Source organism: Hyla sarda, chromosome 5 (assembly GCF_029499605.1).
Source record: "Hyla sarda isolate aHylSar1 chromosome 5, aHylSar1.hap1, whole genome shotgun sequence".
Classification (NCBI taxonomy): Eukaryota; Metazoa; Chordata; class Amphibia; order Anura; family Hylidae; genus Hyla; species Hyla sarda.
The window spans coordinates 131,672,234-131,693,993 of NC_079193.1; the positions used below are offsets into that span (position 1 = coordinate 131,672,234).

Below are 21,760 nucleotides of genomic sequence, written 5' to 3' on the forward strand. Positions count from 1 at the left end.
CGCAGCCAATCAAATTTTTGCATTTGTTTTTTCCTCCTCGCCTTCTAAAATTAACAACTGTTATATTTCCAATCCCAAAACCATATGAGGGCTTGTTTTTTTTTTTTTGCGTGTTATTTTTAGCGTTATTTTTTGTGTAAGGAAATTTAAACGAAAATCATAATTTAGCAAATTGGGGGGGGGGGGGGGTTAGTTTTCGCACTGTACACTTTACGGCAAAATATAAGTTTTCTTTATTCTCTGGGTCAATTCGATTAAAATGATACCCATGGTTACATACATTTATATTATTGTACGGCTTTTAAAAAAATCTCACACTTTTTTTTTTGTTAACAAAATCAGTACGTTTAAAATTTCCCTATTTTGACCACTTCTAACTTTCTTATTTTTCCGTATTCAGGGATGTGTGAGGGCTCATTTTTTGCACCATGATTTGTTTTGGTACCAGATATGCGTATATGTGACTTTTTGATGTGACAAAAAAGCTGAATTTTTTTGTTTACACTGTTTGCCGTAGGGATCATTAAACATTATATTTTTATAGTTTGGACATTTACGCACGCAAAGATACCAAAATATGTTTATCTTTTTTATGCTTTTATATATTAATATGGGGAAAAAGGGTGATTTAAAACTTTATTGGGGGGAGGGGATTTTTCCCTTTTATTTTTTTTACATTTTACACTTTTTTAGTCCCCATAGGGGACTATTTATAGCAATCATTAGATTGATAATACTGTTCAGTGCTATGCACTGCTGGAAGGCAGATCAGTGCAGAAGACGCCGGGAGACGGACGGGAAAGACCTCCATCCGCCATCTTGGCTGATCTGATCCCAGTGGCAGTGCTGCAGGCGATCAGAACAGTTATTATAAGTGATCAAGGCACCTGAGGGATAAATGGCAAACATCAGCGCGATGGCTGACATCCGCCATCACCGGCGGGTCCGCGGCTGCTGACAGCCGCCGTGACCAGGCATATTCTGTCCCTATAAATCTAGTATCCATAACCTGTGTAAAGGGGGGCAAATTTATGCAGCTTCTATAACTCTTGTAAACAGAGAGTTACACAAACAGCGTAAAACATGTTTTTAGCTTTCTAGGCTCCTCTGGCGGCAGCAACCAAGCCAGAGGGAGCCCTGGATCTTAAAATCGGTGAGAGTCCCAGAGATGGTACCTGCATTTATCAGACTTTTGTGGCATACCCTGTGTAAGTGCCATAAATATGTAGATAAGAATGCCCCTTTACCAATTAAAGACTAAAAATAAAAGTAGGCCATAGTTTCATCTTCCAACCTAAGACAGTTTGATAAAGGAGAACCAATAATACAATTTAACCAAAAAACTGTTGCTAAGGAATGCTGAAAACTTCCCTACTATTACTTGCTATGGGCAACAGATATAAATGCAGCAGTGTGACTTATGTAATGTTATATACATACATATAAAACAATGTTGAGTGAGACTATTTTTGTTTTACAGGTTAAACAGCAAAAGCTATGGAAATGTGTGAAACTTAATGCACTTGCATGCATGTAACTGGCATACTTTAAAGCCATATACAAAGATTAATGGCTGGATAGTGTGTCCGTTGGTAATCAGATACACCCAAGTTCTTCTAGGAACTCTCAAACAGCCAGTTACAATTTAGGAACAGATCTATCAGTCATATGGTGAATGCAGAGTTTAGCCTGTAGGTTCTTCCTACAAAGGGCTAGCTTTTCCTAAAGGTAATAAAGTTTGGAATTTGTCTAACAATAATACAAGGTGCAAACAGTCTTTTGGACATTTGGTCAGTATTTTAGCATTAAAAAAAACAGAATATTTGCACCATGTACTATGTTTTGGACCAACTCCCAGTTTTGGCAGACCAAAAAAAGGACCAAATACTCACCAAAATACCATGTGTGAACCGAGTGATGACAGATTATGAAATTTTACTAGCAGAGTGTCAGGACGAAGGCACAAAACCACAACGCACTACCTCACATTTGTAGATTGGTTGCAGTCAGTAGTCATTATGTTTTATTGGTTTAGTTAAGTTGGGAACATTGAATATAACAATCAGAATAACTTACTTGTTTTTTTTTGTAAAACCCCTTCTTATCACAGTTTGGAATATGAAATCCTCTGGGACTTAAGATGTTCATAATCTTTAAATGATTTAATACACTTTCCATTTCTCTGCGACAAGGACCCTGTGAAGACAACCATGTAGACTATTCATTATTGTAATCACGGTTACTGCATCAGTCACATTAGTCTTGACAAATAATAGGAGCCAGTGCATCTAGAAATTGGCTTCTGACATTTTTTCTGACATCTTACTACTTGGCTTAAAAGAAACAAACCCAGGAACAAACTGGCATATAGAGGATGGCATTAATAGCTTGGTGTCATCTGCAAAGATAGAAACAGAGCTTTGTAGCACGGTACAGTCTATAGAGGAGGTGTATAGGTTAAAAGATGAATTGGATAGACTAAGTGTCTGGGTATCCACTTGGCAAATGAGGTCAATGTGGATAAATGTAAAGTTATGCATCTGGGTACTAATAACCTGCATGCATCGTATGTCTTAGGGGGGATTAAACTGGCAAAGTCACTGGTAGAGAAGGATCTGGGTGTACTTGTAGATCACAGACTACAGAATAGCATGCAATGTCAGGCTGCTGCTTCTAAAGCCGGCAGGATATGGTCATGTATCAAAAGAGGCATGGACTCAAGGGACAGGGACATAATACTCCCCCTTTATAAAGCATTGGTACGGCCTCACCTGGAATATGCTGTTCAGTTTTGGTCACCTGCCCATAAAAGGGACACTATGGAGCTGGAAAGGGTGCAGAGACGCGCGACTAAACTAATATGGGGCATGGAACATCTTAGCTATGAGGAGCGATTAAAGGAGTTACAATTGTTTAGTCTTGAGAAGAGACGTTTAAGGGGGGATACGATAAACGTATATAAGTATATTAATGGCCCATACAAAAAAATATGGAGAAAAACTGTTCCAGGTTAAACCTCCCCAAAGGACGAGGGGGCACTCCCTCCATCTGGAGAAGAAAAAGTTTAGTCTCAAGGGGCGACACGCCTTCTTTACCATGAGAACTGTAAACTTATGGAACAGTCTACCTCAGGAACTGGTCACAGCAGGAAAAATTAACAGCTTTAAAACAGGATTAGATACATTCCTGGAACAAAATAACATTAATGCTTATGAAGAAATATAAAATCCCATCCCTTCCCCAATATCGCGCCACACCCCTACCCTTCAATTCCCTGGTTGAACTTGATGGACATATGTCTTTTTTCGACTGTACTAACTATGTAACTATATGGAGTGATCTGACTGACTAATAGAGTCTACAGTAATTTGACTGCTAAGTAATTTGGGTTGCTTTTATCCAGGTTATATCATAAGCCAGTGATTCCCAACCGCGTGCGCATTGCGTACACAGCATCCCCGTCCCCCTCCCCCCTGCGGTGCAGTGAGTGAGTCACAGGCATGCAGGCCGGGAAGGGGATATATGTAATGGGGATGGTGTGCTGGACTATCCTCCCGGCCCCAGGACCACCATACTCCCGGCTGTCGTGCTAATTAAGCCCCAAAAATGAATCACTATGTTTAATATGTTTCATAGTATAATAGCATGAGGTCGGCCATTTTGTGTATGTTCTAAATAGACCACAATGTATTCTAAGTTCTCCCTAAAAAAGTGCCAGCCTGAGAGAATGCTTCTTTTCTTCTTACATATTTATGGCTATTTAGATAGAGTCTTTGTACAGGGCTAGTTGACCAGTCTTGTGACTATGTTATTGTAACTAACAATCAATTACCAAGACTAGACAGACAGAGAGTCACACGTCTGTGTGAAAGAGACCTTCATGGTATTAGCTTTCCAATAAATTTGGATGTCTAGTTGGTGACTATGTCTATGAGAAACCAGGTTTTGATTACTTATAGATGTCAAAAGTAATCCCTGAATTGTTCCATCCATCAAGTGTGGAATGTGAGTTTAAGACCAGTTATTGACAGTTAACCCTTAATGGTAATGATTCTAATTGCTTATGCAATAGCACCCCCTAGCGTATGAGTAGTTGACATTACACAAACAGGAAAGGCATTATGGGCGATATGCTCAATGCATTCTGGGTAGTATAGTGATGTCATAGTCATTACCATATGTACATGCCCAACCTACATTCATTGGGGAATTCCAATTTAGGAGGGTGTGTCTAACTAATTAAAAAGTCTGGTAAACTATACTGTGGGGACTGAACTGTAGACTGTAGGTGAAAAGAACACACAAAGACACAGGAAGGAGGTCCATAAGATGGAAGCCATGTGAGATCCCTGCAAGATGACACGGTACCGACCCAATGGCTGTCTCTGACGATGAGATGTAACGTTCAGTGTTCCTAAGAGCTGTAAGAAAGTTCTTACATAGACTTGGTAAGAGACAAAAATGGTATTCCATTTAATTAAGACTAATTTGGATAATGTGGACGGAATTATACCATTTAGATTGGCGAATAAATAAAATAAGTATCTCCATATTGAGATCATAGTTTTAGGATATAGTGAGACTTCATTCTACCTGCAGAAGAAGCAAGACTCAATCTATCAAAGCATTAAATAATTGCTTATACATATTGATAGAATTCCTACTTGCCAAGCTAAGTGTTGTAAGTATATTGCCTACACAGGAAACTTGTTTCATGTTCTTCCTCCTAAAATATATTCTAGCAAGATCATATATCATTGCCATTTGTCTTAATGTCTTACCAAGATCATGTATAGAAAATAGTCCAGAATGGGGAGGCAGTATATCATAGTTCTTCCATGTATATATTCTTAGATGGATTTTCCCATTCATGGAATGAGGTGATGTATAGTTTGTTAGAAGGGGGCGGGGAGTGTATTTAGCATTCCATATTGATGTATATGATTAGATATTGCCCACCTTGATATCATGAGTTTCCTCTGAATAGAGTGATATGTAACCTTTTTCTTGTATGATATTCCTAACCTAGTAGCTTTTGTTTATTGTAACAAGTTACTAACTACTCACATGTATTGTTCTACTATATGTAGTCAATTAACGAAATGAATTGATATTCATTTGCATATATCAGTGTTTGTTACTGATGTATGTTTATAATCTTATAACCAATAAATCTGCAGACTTTTATAATGCCTGCGTGTATTATTGTATATTGCAAAACTACATCCTTAAGCGTTAATGTCATCACATCATAAAAATAACTTATCTGAGGAAATAGTCAGACTCAGATGTGAATTATATTGATTAGCTGTGTCTACAATTCATCAGGTCATAATTTTGACATTTAATCATTCATAATTAAATTTTTCATAATTTTTATGACCATAAAGGTTTAGTCTGAAAGGGCGACACGCCTTCTTTACCATAAGAGCTGTGAACTTATGGAACAGTCTACCTCAGGAACTGGTCACAGCAGGAAAAATTAACAGCTTTAAAACAGGGTTAGATACATTCCTGGAACAAAATAACATTAATGCTTATGAAGAAATATAAAATCCCATCCCTTCCGCAATATCGTGCCACACCCCTACACTTCTATTCCCTGGTTGAACTTGATGGACATAGGTCTTTTTTCCAACCGTACTAACTATGTAAGTATAATTCATAATTGAGTTATTACCGCACGACACGGCCCCAGGACCAGCTTTCCGGCCCCCTGCAGAAGGACATTGAAAAACAGCTCAGCTTAATTAAAGGCAGACCTTTAAGAGTATTTCAGTGTCAAACTTGTTTGTTACCTGTAAGCACCTTACCTGAGAAAGGGTCCTGTTTGGACCAGAAACGTGTTGCTTTAGTGCAATAAAATACCTTTTGGACTTGGAACTGTATCTAAATTCCTACTTTGGTGAATCAGCGCCCGGAAACAGCTCAAGTTTACTTTCCTGAATCAGCTTAATTAAAAGGTAATGCACCCTCTTCCTTCTGTCACCCATTTTCACCCTTGTCCACTTTCCTGTCACCCATGTTCACAACCCCTCTGTCCCTTTGCCCCCCCCCTGTCCACCCCTCTGTTACCTCCTTGTCATTCCTGTCCACCCCTGTCACCCCCCTGTACACTCTTCTACACATACACACACACCTGTCACCCATGTACACCCCTCAACACCTTGGTCCCCATGTACACCCCTCTGTCACCCATGAAACACTCCTCTACACCCGTTACCCATGTACACCCCTGTCACCCATGTGCACTCCTCTACAACCATCTGTCACCCACATGCACTATTCTACACCCCTCTGTCACCCACGTACACTCTATACCCCTTTCACCCATGTACACTATTCTACACACCTGTCACCCATGTACACTATTCTACACACCTGTTACCTATTTACACCTATATGCCCCAGTATTCCTCTTCACTTGTAAATTCACTGATTTTAGAATACCTCACTTGTGAGTTGCTGTATAAAGCAGCACTGTAATCTACATAGCCAACAGATAAATTGATGTAGTGCATTGTGGCTGTTCCGAACCGAAAAAGGTTGGGAACCACTGTCCTAAGCAATAATCAGATACTTATCAGCTTTTTCTCTCTTCGGAGTCAATTTCTATGCTGGTTTATGACAAGATGGGGGACTGGGGATGACCTAGCTGTCGTGGTCCATGTGGGAACCAACGACCGAATACATGGTAGGTGGAGGTCCTTGAATAATTAAAAGGAACTAGGTGCCAAGCTGAAGGGAAGGCCCTATAAGGTTGTGTTCTCTGGAATACTTCCTGTGCCATGCGCATCGCAGGGAAGACAGCGGGAGCTTAGGGAGTTAAATGCATGGCTTCAGTCGTGGTGTAAGGGGGAAGGGTTTGGGTTTTTAGAGCACTGGGCTGACTTTTTATTGGGGTACAAACTCTATTCTATGGGGGAGAGAATCCTGGAAGGGGTGGTAGAGTATTTAAACTAGGTGAGTGGGGGGAGGATAATAAAGCAAAGAAAGCAGACAGTGGGATGGATAGGTTAGAGAGGGGTCAGGACATAATGGTGGGTGGAGAGGAGTCCTGGGGGGGGAGGTTAAGAGCAGTGGATAAGGAGATCCATGGGTTACAAACCAGCCGTAAAAATAAATGTAGCCCGAAAAATTGTAACCCCAATAATTAAAAAAATTCCATTAGCCCCAATAACTCAATAACTACAATAAGCCCCATTAACTCAAAAAATCCCATTAGCCCCAATAACTTAAATAGTACAATTAGCCCTTATAACTCAAATAATAACATTAACCCCAATAACTCAGAAAATCCCATTAGTGATACTATATGTGTAAAACTTAATGGAAATGCAAAGTGTATGTTCACAAATGCCAGAAGCCTAGCAAATAAAATGGGGGAGCTTGAGGCCTTGATACTGGATGAACATATTGATATAGTTGGGGTCACTGAGACATGGCTGGACTCACATGACTGGGCTTTCAATCTGCAGGGGTTTACATTGTTTCGCAAGGACAGAACGAACAGAAAAGGTGGTGGAGTCTGTCTGTATGTTAGAAGTGGTATGAAAGTCAGTGTGAACGATGCCATAGTGTGTGATGATTCTGAGGATGTGGAATCACTGTGGGTAGAATTACAAAAGGAGGCAAATACTGAAAAAAATAGTATTTGGTGTAATCTACAGACCCCCTAATATCACTGAAGAGATAGGTCAGCTGCATAAACAAATAGAGGGCTGCCCGGGCAGGTACAGTGGTAATAATGGGAGATTTTAACTACCATATTTAATCGGGGTATACCACGCACCGGCCTATAACACGCACCCTCATTTTACCAAGGATATTTGGGTAAAAAAAGTTTTTTACCCAAATATCCATGGTAAAATGGGGGGTGCGTGTGTGCGCGTGTATAACCCGATATACCCCCAGGAAAGGCAGGGGGGAGAGAGGCAGTCGCTGCCTGCTTCTCTCCCCCTGCCTTTCCTGGGGTCTAGAGCCCCGCTGCCGGCCCTTCTCTCCCACTGGCTATTGGCGCCGCTGCCCGTTCTGTCCCCCTGACTATCGGTGCCGGTGCCCCACTGCCGGCGCCGATAGCCAGGGGGAGAGAAGCGGCGCCGACAGCCAGGGGGAGAGAAGGGGCAGCGGCACCCATTGCCGGCGCCGCTGCCCCGTTTCCTCCCCCCATCCCCGGTGGCATAATTACCTGGGTCGGGTCCGCGCTGCTGCAGGCCTCCGGCGTGCGTCCCCTGCGTCGTTGCTATGCGCTGAACGGCGCGGCGCATGACGTCAGTGCGTCGCATCGTGCATAGCAACGACGCAGGGGACGCACGCCGGAGGCCTGCAGCAGCGTGGACCCAACCCAGGTAATTATGCCACCGGGGATGGGGGGAGGCAACAGGGCAGCGGCGCCGGCAATGGGTGCCGCTGCCCCTTCTCTCCCCCTGGCTGTCGGCGCCGCTTCTCTCCCCCTGGCTATCGGCGCCGGCAGTGGTGCGCCGGCACAGATAGTCAGGGGGACAGAACGGGCAGCGGCGCCAATAGCTAGGGGGAGAGAAGGGCCGGCAGCAGTGCTCTAGACCCCAGGGAAGGCAGGGGGAGAGAAGCGGGCAGCGACGGCCTCTCTCCCCCTGCTTTTCCTGGGGGTGTATCGGCGTATAACACGCACATAAACTTTAGGCTAAAAATTTTAGCCTAAAAAGTGCGTGTTATACGCCGATAAATACGGTATCCAGATATAGATTGGGGTCGGGGGCTGGCTAAAACTACAAAGGGGAGAAAATTCCTAAATTTATTGCAGGATAATTTTATGGGCCAGTTTGTGGAGGACCCAACAAGAAGTGATGCCTTGTTGGATCTGATCATTTCCAACAACGCAGAGCTGGTTGGTAATGTAACTGTGCGGGAAAACCTTGGTAATAGCGACCACAATATAGTTACTTTTGATTTAAAATGTAGAAAACAAAGACAGACGGGGAAGGCAAAAACATATAACTTTAAAAAGGCAAATTTCCCTGGGCTGAGATCTACACTACAGGACATAGCCTGGGGGGAGGTGTTCAAAAATACTGATACAGAAGGTAAATGGGAAATTTTTAAATCAACTCTAATTAACTATACAGCTAAATATATACCAAAGGGGAACAAATATAAATGATTAAAACTAAATCCTACATGGCATACAAATGATGTTAAAAGAGCAACAAACAACAAAAAATAGCTTTCAAAAAATACAAATCTGATGGGTCAGCTATAACATTTAAACAGTACAAAGAGCTTAATAAAATCTGTAAAAATGTAATAAAAACGGCATAAATTCAAAATGAGAGACAAGTGGCCAAAGAAAGCAAAACTAATCCTAAATATTTTTTTTTAGATATATAAATACAAAAAAAAACAAGGACAGAGCATGTAGGACCCCTTAATGATAATGGGGAGGTTGTCACGGGCGATCAAGAGAAGGCGGAGTTACTGAATGGGTTCTTTAGTTCTCTATATACTAAGGAAGAAGGAGCTGACATTGGACAGGTCAGTGCTGGTAACACATCATGTAATGTACTAAACTGGCTAAATGTAAGCAAATCTCCAGGACTGGATGGACTACACCCAAGAGTTCTTAAAGAGGTAAGTTCAGTAATATCTGTACCCCTGTTCATGATATTTAGAGATTCACTGGTGTCTGGTATTGTGCCAAGGGACGCGCAAGGCAAATGTGGTGCTAATCTTCAAAAAGGGCTCTAGGTCTTCCCCAGGAAACTATAGATCGGTAAGTCTAACGTGCATTGTGGGTAAATTGTTTGAAGGACTTATAAGGGATTACATACAGGAATACATAGGGGATAATTGTATTATAAGTGATAGCCAGCATGTGTTTACTAAGGATAGAAGTTGTCAAACCAATCTAATTTGCTTTTATGAAGAGGCGAGTAGAAGCCTTGACAGAGGAATTGCTGTGGATATAGTGTTTCTGGATTTTGCTAAAGCGTTTGATACTGTCCCTCATAGTCGTCTGACAGGTAAGTTAAGGTCTTTGGGTTTGGAAACTTTAGTTTGTAACTGGATTGAACACTGGCTCATGGATCGTACCCAGAGAGTGGTGGTCAATAATTCGTACTCGGATTGGTCCCCGGTTATTAGTGGTGTACCCCAAGGTTCTGTACAACTGCTGCTGTTTAATTTATTTATCTATGATATAGAGGATGGCATTAACAGCTCTGTTTCTATCTTTGCAGATGACACCAAGCTTTGTAGCACGGTACAGTCTATAGAGGAGGTGTATAGGTTACAAGATGACTTGGATAGACTAAGTGTCTGGGCATCCACTTGGCAAATGAGGTTCAATCTGGATAAATGTAAAGTTATGCATCTGGGTACAAATAACATGCATGCGTCATATGTCTTAGGGGGGGATAAAACTGGCAGAGTCACTGGTAGAGAAGGATCTGGGTGTACTTGTAGATCACAGACTACAGAATAGCATGCAATGTCAGGCTGCCGCTTCCAAAGCCAGCAGGATATTGCCATGTATCAAAAGAGGCATGGACTCAAGGGACAGGGACATAATACTCCCCCCTTTATAAAGCATTGGTACGGCCTTACCTGGAATATGCTGTTCGGTGCCGAAACGTGCGACTAAACTAATATGGGGCATGGAATATTTTAGCTACGAGGAACGATTAACGGAGTTACAATTGTTTAGTCTTGAGAAGAGATGTTTAAGGAGGGATATGATAAACGTATATAAGTATATAAATGGCCCATACAAAAAATATGGAAAAAAACTGTTCCAGGTTAAACCCCCCCCAAAGGACGAGGGGACACTCCCTCCGTCTGGAGAAGAAAAGGTTTAGTCTAAAGGGGCGACACCCCTTCTTTACCATAAGAACTGTGAATTTATGGAACAGTCTACCTCAGGAACTGGTCACAGCAGGAACAATTAATAGCTTTAAAAAAGGGTTAGATACATTCCTAGAACAAAAGAACATTAATGCTTATGCAGAATTATAAAACAACATCCCTTCCCCTTACACCCTTCCCTTCAATTCCCTGGTTGAACTTGATGGATGTATGTCTTTTTTCAACCATACTAACTATATGTAACTATGTAAGATGAAAAAGATCAGCTTTGATCTCATCATAAAATCAGTAGAAAAAGGCTGACAAACTTGTGATCGTGAAGCCTGTCACGTATGTTATTCTGACAGGACACCATAACAAAGGCCGTGGAACAAAAATTTAAACACTGAGGCAGATTTATGAAACTGGTTGGTATGGGCAACAGAGGGAAGAAAAAAAAAAGTGTAAAATCTCTTTTTTGTACACTGGTTCCTGGATGGATTTTTTTATTTTATTTTACTTACAATGGCTCCCGATAGTTATTAATAAGGGATACCTTTTTGGTAAGTGATTGTCTGGTGGATTTATTTATTTTTATCAATTGTCCCAGGCTGCCTCATAACATAGCAACATCAACTTTAACTGACCTTTCCTTCCTCTCCCTTGTAGCTCCAGTATCAGGGCGCCCCATCTGCTTTTGGTGACTCTGCTTTTCCCCCCCAAGCTGCAGAGCGTAGAGTCTATAGCCAGAAGAACTGATACCAGCCAAAGCAGGACACTGCTGTCACATCTAGAGCTTCGGCCTGCACCATGAAGCTGACCATAAGCAGAGATCTGGCCAGATAAGGGGCACCCTGAACCTGCGAGGGGGAGTGCAGGAAGGGGAGTTTGCTATTTTATTAGGCTGCCTAGGACAATTGTAAAATAATAAATGCCGCCAGACAACCCCTTTAATACAGCATAAACTAACAATGCTATGTCAGGGTCATTTGCAATTACCTGGCAAAGCTGACTGCTACAACTGCCACCAGATGTTTCAATGTGCCCTGTCCTGCCACTGCATTTTTGTAGGGGTATGTGGTTTTGTGTCCTGGACACAGGCAGAAGTAGTGATAGCCTCCAGGATGGACAAACTGCTTACGGGAATTAGTAAGCATACAGTGCTCAGCTCACTTCTTTGAGTCATCCTGGCCTCCAGCCTGTGGGCTCTGTGGCTGACTGTCTTTAGGGTCTGGAGATGAGCAGGAAGAGGATGCTGTTTGGTTAAAACAGGTTCCTAGGGTCGGCTTCTACCCTGCCCTCTACAAGCCAACACAGGCTCTGCTCAGCCTGCAGCTGGGGGGGGAAATGGTGAGGGAGAAGTAATCCTGTACTTCAGCCAGGATCCCAACCCACTACTGCAGCCACCAGTTCAGGAGCTTTGCCGGGTAGCTGAGGAATGGAGTGGCCAGGGAATGCTTGGAGATTCAGCTTAAGAGAGCTGGCCTCACCTCGTATTTCAAGCAAGCAAAGACCCAAGACTACAAGGTGACAGTGTTTAAACACCACACCACCTGATGGGAGCCAGAATTCAGGAGGTCCCTGCAAGTGGTGGGTGACTTCAGACTTTTTACGTTGCCACATAGTGTGGGGGAACCCAACTCCTATAGGAAGAGTGTGAGGAAACCCTTATCAGCACTACAAGTCTCAGCCTTCCCTGTCAGCACTCCAAGTCTCAGACGTACCTGTCAGTCAATACTAAAATTCTCAGCATAAATACAGAATCCCTTCCCCCTTCATTCACCCATATCGCTTTACCTCCTTGGTTGAACTTAAGGAACATGTGTCTTTTTTAACCGTACTAACTATGTAACATAGAGACAGTGTAAGGAGCACAACTACAACATAGGGACAGTGTGGGGAATTTAACTGCCATATAGGAGCACAAAGGGAGCCTAACTACAATATGGGGGCACATAAGGGACCTAACTGCTATATGGGTGCACAGAGTTGAGCTTAAAGGGGTACTCACCTGGAAAACTTTTTTTTTTTATCAACTGGTGCCAGAAAGTTAAACAGATTTGTAAATTCCAATACTCGGAAGAAATAGCAGATCACACTCACCCGGTAATTAAAACGTCCTCTTTATTCGGTAACTTCTAAAACATATCCAAATGAAGGTAGAGAGGTGCGGTCAGCATAAGCTGACTGACCGCCTGAGGCGAGGCAGCGCTACTTTCGCGGTTCTGCCCGCTTTCTCAACCCTCCGCAGAGGCTTGAGAAAGCGGGCGGAACCACGAAAGGAGCGCTGCCTCGCCTCGGCCGGTCAGTCAGCTTATGCAGACCGCACCTCTCTACCTTCATTTGGATATGTTTTAGAAGTTACCGAATAAAGAGGACGTTTTAATTACCGGGTGAGTGCGATTTGCTATTTCTTCCGAGTATTGCAATTGCCACAGTCCACGTTTGGATCTGCACCCCCGGTTTAGTCACTTGCTACATATCCCTGAGCCATGAACAATCCTCCATGTAGATTACTTCTATCCCATTAACCCCTAGCAGCCCAGCAATAGTGCCTGCCCAGCTTCTCTCAGCCTAGTTCTATTCTATTTAAGAATCTTAATCCTTCCAGTACTTATCAGGTGCTGTATGCTGCACAGGAAGTTCTTTCTTTTCGAACTTCCTTTCGGTCTGACCACAGTCCTGTCTGCTGACACCTCTGTCCATTTTAGGAACTGTCTGGAGTAGAATAGGTTTGCTATGGGGATTTCCTCCTACTCTGGATAGTTCCTAAAATGGATAGAGGTGTCAGCAGAGAGCACTGTGGTCAGACAAAGGAAATTAAAAAATAAAAAGAACTTCATGTGGAGCATACAACCGCTGGTAAGTACTGGAAAGATCACCAGATTAGTAAATTACTTCTATTTAAAAATGTTAAACTTTCTGGCATCAGTTGATTTAAAAATAAATAAAAGTTTTCCAGGGGAGTACCCCTTTAACCACTTAAGGACCAAGGGCGTACAGGTACGCCTTCGCTCCATGGTGCTTAAGGACCAAGGGCGTACCTACGCCCGTGGGAATTTCAGTCCCCGCCGCGTGCCGGGGCATCAGGGAGGGGTACTCAGACAACCCCCACCCCCCCCCTTTGTCGGCGATCGGCATTCACACTTGCAATTCCGGGTCATTCCGGGTCTATGGTGACCCGGAAAGTAAGGGGATCGCGGTTGCCAAAGACACCTACAATCCCCCTGAAGGGATAGGAATGAGGTGGCAGGGGTGCCACCCCTCCTATTCCTGCTATTGGGCATCTAGAAGCGACGTCCAATAGCAGATCGGGGACGGGGGCATTAACTTTTGTTTTCCCCATTCTGCCCACCCACAATAGGCGGGGCAGGATGGCAAAACCGAAGGGGACCGGGCACCGAAGTCCACTTACCCTGCGGGCGAGGATCGGTGTTGAAGATCGGCGGGCGGCGATGACGTGCAGCTGGATCCCTGGATCCAACGGATGCCGGTAAGTTGCCTAGCAACATCTAGAGGGCTACAGTCTAAGACCACTATACAGTGGTCTCTACACTGTTGACCTCCAGATGTTGCAAAACTACAACTCCCAGCATGCCCAGACAGCTGTCATGCTCGGATTTGTAGTTTTGCAACAGCTGGAGGGCTACAGTTTGGGTATCACTGTGCAGTGAACTGTGGTCCTCTAGATCTATCAAAACTACAACTCCCAGCATGCCCACATAGCAGTTTGCTGTCTGGGCATGCTGGGATTTGTAGTTTTGCAACATCTGGAGGGTCACAGTTTCGAGATCACTGTGCAGTGGTTTCTAAACTGTAGCCCTCCAGATGTTGCAAAACTGCTAATCCCAGCATGCCCAAACAGCAAACAGCTGTCCCAGCATGCTGGGAGTTGTAGTTGCGTACCTCCAGCTGTTGCATAACTACATCTCCCAGCATGCACTTCAGCGATCAGTACATGCCGGGAGTTGTAATTTTGCAACAGCTGGAAAACTCCTAGCAGTAAGCTCACTGTAAACCTCCGCCAGTGCAAATGTACCCTAAAAAAAAAAACACTACACTACCACATATTTAAGGGTAAAACACTATATAGACACCCCCTTACACTGTCCCCCCCCCAATAAAAATGAAAAACATATTGTACTGCAGTGTTTCCAAAACGGAGCCTCCAGCTGTTGCAGAACAACAACTCCCAGCATTTCCGGACAGCCACTGACTGTCCAGGCATGCTGGGAGTTTAGCAACAGCTGGAGGCACCCTGTTTGGGAATCACTGGCATAGAATACCCCTATGTCCACCCCTATGCAATCCCTAATTTAGTCCTCAAATGCACATGGCACTCTCTCACTTCAGAGCCCTGTTGTATTTCAAGGAAACAGTTTAGGGTCACATATGGGGTATTTCCGTACTCGGGAGAAATTGCATTAAAAATTTTGGTAGGGCTTTTTCTCCTTTTACCCCTTATGAAAAGGAAAAGTTGGGGGTCTACACCAGCATGCTAGTGTAAAAAAAATATATATATTTTTACACTAACATGCTGGTGTTACCCTTTACTTTTCATTTTCACAAGAGGTAAAATAAAAAAATAAAAAGACCCCCAAAATTTGTAACACAATTTCTCCTGAATACAGAAATACCCTATATGTTGGCGTAAAATGCTCTGCGTGCACAACAAGGCTCAGGAGTGAGAGCGCACCATGTACATTTGAGGCCTAAATAGGTGATTTGCACAGGGGTGGCTGATTTTACAGCGGTTCTGACAAACGCAAAAAAATAAATACCCACATGTGACCCTATTTTGGAAACTACACCCCTCATGGAACGTAACAAGGGGTATAGTGAACTTTAACACCCCACAGGTATTTCACAAATTTTCATTAAAGTTGTATGGGAAAATTTAAAAAAAAAATAAAATAAAAAAAAAGTCACTAAAATGCTGGTGTTACCCTAAATTTTTCATTTTCACAAGGGAAAATAGGAAAAAAAAGCCCCCCCCAAAATTTGTAACCCCATTTCTCTTGAGTTTATAAATACCCCACATGTTGATGTAAAGTGCTCTGCTGGCGAACTACAATGCTCAGAAGAGAAGGAGCGCCATTGGGATTTTGAAGAGAAAATTTGTCCGGAATTGAAGGCCACGTGTGTTTACAAAGCCCCCATAGTGCCAGAACAATGTACCCCTCCCACATGTGACCCCATTTTGGAAACTACACCCCTCACGTAATGTAATAAGGGCTACAGTGAGCATTTACGCCCCACAGGTGTCTGACAGATTTTTGGAACAGTGGTCCGTGAAAATTAACAATGTAATTTTTTTATTTGCTCAGCCCACCGTTCCAAAGATCTGTGAAATGCCATGTCCGTGAAAAATTCAGATTTAGAAAATTTTGTGAAAAATTGGAAAATTGCTGAACTTTGAAGCTCTGAGGTCTTCCAAAAGTAAAATACAATGTCTACTTTATGTTTGCATCATAAAGTTGACATGTTTTGTGAATCAAAATATAATTTGATTGTCTATTTTCCTTACAAGCAGAGAGCTTCAAAGTTAGAAAAACTCAAAATGTTAAATTTTTTCATCAAATTTTGGAATTTTTCACCAAGAAATAATGCAAGTATTGACAAAATTTTACCACTAACATGAAGAATATCTCACGAAAAAACAATCTCAGAATCAGAATGAAAGGTAAAAGCATCCCAGAGTTATTAATGCTTAAAGTGAAAGTGGTCAGATGTGCAAAAAACACTCTGGTCCTACAGTGAAAATTGGCCTGGTCCTTAAAAGGGATAAAGGGGTACTCTGTAAATGACTTAATTTTAATCCTTCCAGTACTTATCAGCTACTGTATATTACAGATAAAGTTGTATAGTTCTTTTCAGTCTGACCACAGTGCTCTCTGCTGACACCTCTGTCCATGTCAGGAACTGTCCAGAGTAGAAGCAAATCCCCATAGCAATTCTATCCTGCTCTGGACAGTTCCTTACATGGGCAGAGGTGTCAGCAGAGAGCACTGTGGTCAGACAGAAAAGAACAGATGTTCCGATACCATTTTTTTTTAAGACCGAGTACGAGTACCGATACTTTAATTCTAGTACTCGCCGATCCCAATTACAAGTACTTTTATTTTAAAGGGAATCTGACACCAGGGTGACCCGGTCTCTGGTGCTGCTTACCGTGCTGATATGTGGGTTCCTTGTTGTGTACAATGGAGGCGGCTGCTGTAGTATGAGCCAAGATTTCTCCCCCCATTTTAGACATTAGTAGCAGCCCCCACCCTTTTAGACAACTCACCTGCAGCAGTCCTCTGATGGGTGAGGCCGCTCCCCATACTCCTGTCCGCATCATGGCGTTCTATGGAGGATCATGTGACATGCACATCACTCTGCTTCCTCCGTAGCGTTACGCTGGGCGCATTGGAGGAGGTGGAATGACGTGTGTGTCACATGCTCCTCCGTGGAACATGATGCAGGTGGAAGAACGGGGCAGCGGAGCGGAAGCAGGTATCGGATTTGGTATCGGGGACATTGAAAGAGTCCCAGATGCATTGGAAATGGCTAGTATATGACTTCCTCTAATAAACAGCAGCTGATGGTACTGGAAGGATCCGAATCCGTGCTAATAAATATATATATTTTTTTTATATCAAGTCCGTCCAAACTGTCTATTTTATTTCTCTCTTCTCCCAGGAGCACCACTCAGGCATCTATTTTCTCTTTCTTTCACCCCTGTTACCCTTTTCTATACAGGAAGTTTCTACAAAAGGTAAAAACCTTGGAAATAATTACAACTGTATTCCTGGACACAATCATATCTATGGGTCTGCGGAGAGCATGCTGAGGCTAAACCCAGAGAAACAGCAGACACACCAGAAAAGCTGTGTCAATGTGATTTTATGGTGTTGTGCCCACAGTACAACATAACCAGGTGAGCAATACACCACATATCTGTATGACTTCAATCCATAGTAACAGCGCATAGAGCACTTGTATTTTTTTTTTCTCTCTTCATTGTGAATCTGTGTGGGACAATACACATGTGGAGTTTGTATAGAGGTTAGAGTGTGCTGAAATGAGGAGCCCAACATGTTTGTTTGTCTTGCTGCTTTGGCAGATTCTGTAGCAGGGGGAAGTCTTGAAGATGCCCCCCCCCCCCCAAAAAAAAAAAGTGAGTGAGTGATACCAAGAAGATTTTACCTGCAGGTCACAAGATGCAACTGTAATTACCGTCTTCAGAGCTTGTGCACAGCTGGTATCTACCTCTATATAATGAGTGAATGGAGGGAATATTTTTTTGTTTATGGTCGATTCTAATCAGCAGCAGTGTGGAAGTAATAGTCATTACGTGACGATAATATACAGTTGTGGTGTGGCGGTATTATTGTCCCTTGTATACTTGTATTATTGGACTCCGTATACTGATTTAGTCAGTAACAGTATTATAATAATATAGATGGCGATAATACTCCTTATAAATGGATATTATTGGTCTCAGTACACTGGATTTGATCAGTCCTAGTGGTAAAGGAGTTAATACAAGATGAATATTATCACCATATATTAGTATATATGGTGATATTCGCCTTGTATTAATATTCGCCTTGTATTAACTCCTTCAGGACACAGGGCGTACAAGACCCAGGCCAGGCGGGGACCGGACCGGGATGCCAGCTGAAATCATTCAGCAGGAACCCTGTGCAAATGCCTGAGTGGAGGGGGCAGGAAAAAAAGGGTGAGAGGTGACATCCGAGACAGCAGCTATCATCCTTTACCAGCAGGAATGAGGTGGCAGGAGCGGCGGCGAACAGGGAAGCGATCGGTGCCTTACTTACCTGGGCGGAGGTCAGCGGCAGCAGAGGCAACAGGATACAGCAGGAGATGAGGTCTGTTCGCCTCCTGCTGTTGCTAAGCAACAACTCCCAGGATGCACAGTCAACGGGCATGATGAGAGTTGTAGTTTTGCAACAGCTAGAGGCACAACTACAACTCCCAGCATGCCCTTTGGCTGTCTGCATGCTGGGGAGTTCTAGTTATGCAACAGCTGGAGGCACATTCTGGGTGTCGTTCTGGGTGTATGGAGCGGGCTCCGACTCGTGCACGCTCCATACTCTGCGGCCCCCGGCTGATTTCAGTAGCCGGGGACCGCTGATGCATCACCGCCGCTAATATCCAGCATGCGGTGCTCTGCAGTGTGTATGAAGCGGGCTCCCGAATCGTGCCCGCTCCATACTCTGCAGCCCCGGGCTGTTTTCAGTAACCGGGGGCCGCTGCTAATAGCCAGCATGCAGCGATCGCCGCTGGCTATTAACCCTTTAGATCACCGCTGTCAACGGCGTCTAAAGGAATCTGTGAATGCTCCCTGGTGGGCTAGTGGGGTGGATCGCCCCCCCCCCCCCCCCGCAGCGCGATCGCGGGCGGGCGATCCACTGTGGAGGTAGCGGAGGGCTTACCTCTGCTTCCCTGCTCTCCGTGGCTCTGTCATTGATAGAGCCTGGTTGGACCAGGCTCTATAAATGGATTGCAGATCAATGGAGTTCAATAGAACTCTATTCATCTGTCTGAGGAATCTAATGATTCCTAAAAGACTAATAAAGTGTATAAAAAAATAAAATAAAAAGAAAGTTTTAATAAAAGTGTAAAAGACATTGTTTTTTTTAGACAGAATCGGGATATATCGCGATGTATCGTCACCTAGACGGTATTGCGATATATCGGGATTTATTTGAATCGCATCGCCACACCCCTAAAAAAACTCGTATATTCACACCCCTAAAAAACACTACTTCTACTTACTCCCCTACAGTTACACCCCCCCCCCCCCAAATAAAAAAAAAGTCTTGTACGGCAGAGTTTCCAAATGGAGCCTCCAGCTGTTGCAAAATGACTCCCAGTATTGCTGGACAGCCATTGACTATCCAGGCATGCTGGGGAGTTTTGCAACAGCTGGAGGCACCCTGGTTGGGAAATACTGCTATAGGCTTTTTTTGGTATTGGAGGCAAGTGTAATGTAAAAATTGTGTTGCCCCATACATTTCATTTTCACAAAAGGTAAACGGGAGGAAAAAAAAAAAAATTGTAACGCAATTTCTCCTGAGTACGGAAATACCCCATATGTGGACGTAAAATGCTCTTCAGGCGCACAACAGGGCTCAAGAGTGAGAGCTCACTATGTACATTTGAACAGGGGTGGCTGATTTTACAGCGGTTCTGACGAACGCAAAAAAAATACATACCCACATGTGACCCCATTTTGGAAACTACACACCTCACAGAACGTAACAAGGTGTATAGTGAGCATTAACACCCCACAGGTGTTTGACGAATTTCCTTAAAGTTGGATGTTGATTGGCTGAGTGCAGTATGACTCAACGACCATCGGCAACCAGGAAGAGGATTGTGGCGGAGGTCGGAGCGGGTTACTGTAGGGTGGGCGGGAAAGACAGTCAAAATAAAAGAGAGACCAAAAGAGAGACAGAGACACACAGACAGACATATTAGGCTGAGGAGATCTTACAGTATAACTAGTTCCTTAACCAATTTAATTGACTAACCCATTGACTAAAAGCTCAGGCACACTTATGTCCACTAAAATATGACTAAGACTAAAATTGAGTACATTACTTAAATACTATTGTCGTCAAAAGTTAAGGAAATGGGCATTTGGGGTGGGGGAGGGGGGCGGCGGCAATTGGAATTGTGGCCCGCCTGGTGCGAGGGGGTGTTGTATGGTTAGGGATGGCAAGAGGGGGAGTTTAATTTTTTAGTTAATGTTTTGAATTTGTAAAAAATAAATAAATAAATAAATAAAAGCTTGTCCGCGTTTTATTGGCTACTGGACGGAAGGTCATAGTGCAATGCAAGGTTGGGTGTGGGTAGGGTCTGCAGGTTTAACTCAATCTGTCAACCTCCAATGTGTTGGCGCCAGACAGGGCACACATTGACCATTTGGAGCATGACAGGCACTCCCCCAGGCTCTCCAGGTCACAGATCCAGGACGATGATAATTATTTGCTTTTCTGTTAGAAAGGAATTCGATGTTATTTTATTGTCTCAAGCCGTTATCAATGGCCATGATTCACTGAAAGCGGCAACCGTACCACCAAGCATATCCAATGTCTCTCCACACCCAACTTTACAGAATGGGTGAAGAGCTCCCATCCTTTTAGAAAGTGGTTAACTTGTTAGTTGCTCCTGACTATTAAAAGTTACATAGTTACATAGTTAGTACGGTCGAAAAAAGACATATGTCCATCAAGTTCAACCAGGGAATTAAGGGGTAGGGGTGTGGCGCGATATTGGGGAAGGGATGAGATTTTATATTTCTTCATAAGCATTAATCTTATTTTGTTCCAGGAATGTATCTAATCCTGTTTTAAAGCTGTTAATTGTTCCTGCTGTGACCAGTTCCTGAGGTAGACCGTTCCATAAATTCACAGTCCTCACGGTAAAGAAGGCGTGTCGCCCCTTGAGACTAAACTTTTTTTTCTCCAGACGGAGGGAGTGCCCCCTCGTCCTTTGGGGGGGTTTAACCTGGAACAGTTTTTCTCCATATTTTTTGTATGGGCCATTAATATACTTATATAAGTTTATCATATCCCCCCTTAAACGTCTCTTCTCAAGACTAAACAATTGTAACTCCTTTAATTGCTCCTCATAGCTAAGATGTTCCATGCCCCATATTAGTTTAGTCGCGCGTCTCTGCACCCTTTCCAACTCCGCAGTGTCCCTTTTATGGACAGGGGACCAAAACTGAACTGCATATTCCAGGTGAGGCCGTACCAATGCTTTATAAAGGGGGAGTATTACGTCCCTGTCCCTTGAGTCCATGCCTCTTTTGATACATGACAATATCCTGCCGGCCTTGGAAGCAGCAGCCTGACATTGCATGCTATTCTGTAGTCTGTGATCTACAAGTACACCCAGATCCTTCTCTACCAGTGACTCTGCC

The 21,760-nt window shown here is 43.4% G+C and overlaps 1 protein-coding gene across 2 annotated transcripts in view; it reads right to left on the bottom strand.

Moving 5' to 3' along the window:
• The window catches only part of IGFBP3 (insulin like growth factor binding protein 3), a 92,123-nt gene that overhangs the window by 24,110 nt on the left and 46,253 nt on the right, over window positions 1-21,760 (bottom strand). For both annotated transcript variants that reach the window (XM_056518430.1, XM_056518431.1), the window contains one exon: window positions 2,077-2,196. In XM_056518430.1, the coding sequence (XP_056374405.1) occupies window positions 2,077-2,196 (120 nt within the window). The remainder of the gene's footprint in view (window positions 1-2,076; window positions 2,197-21,760) is intronic.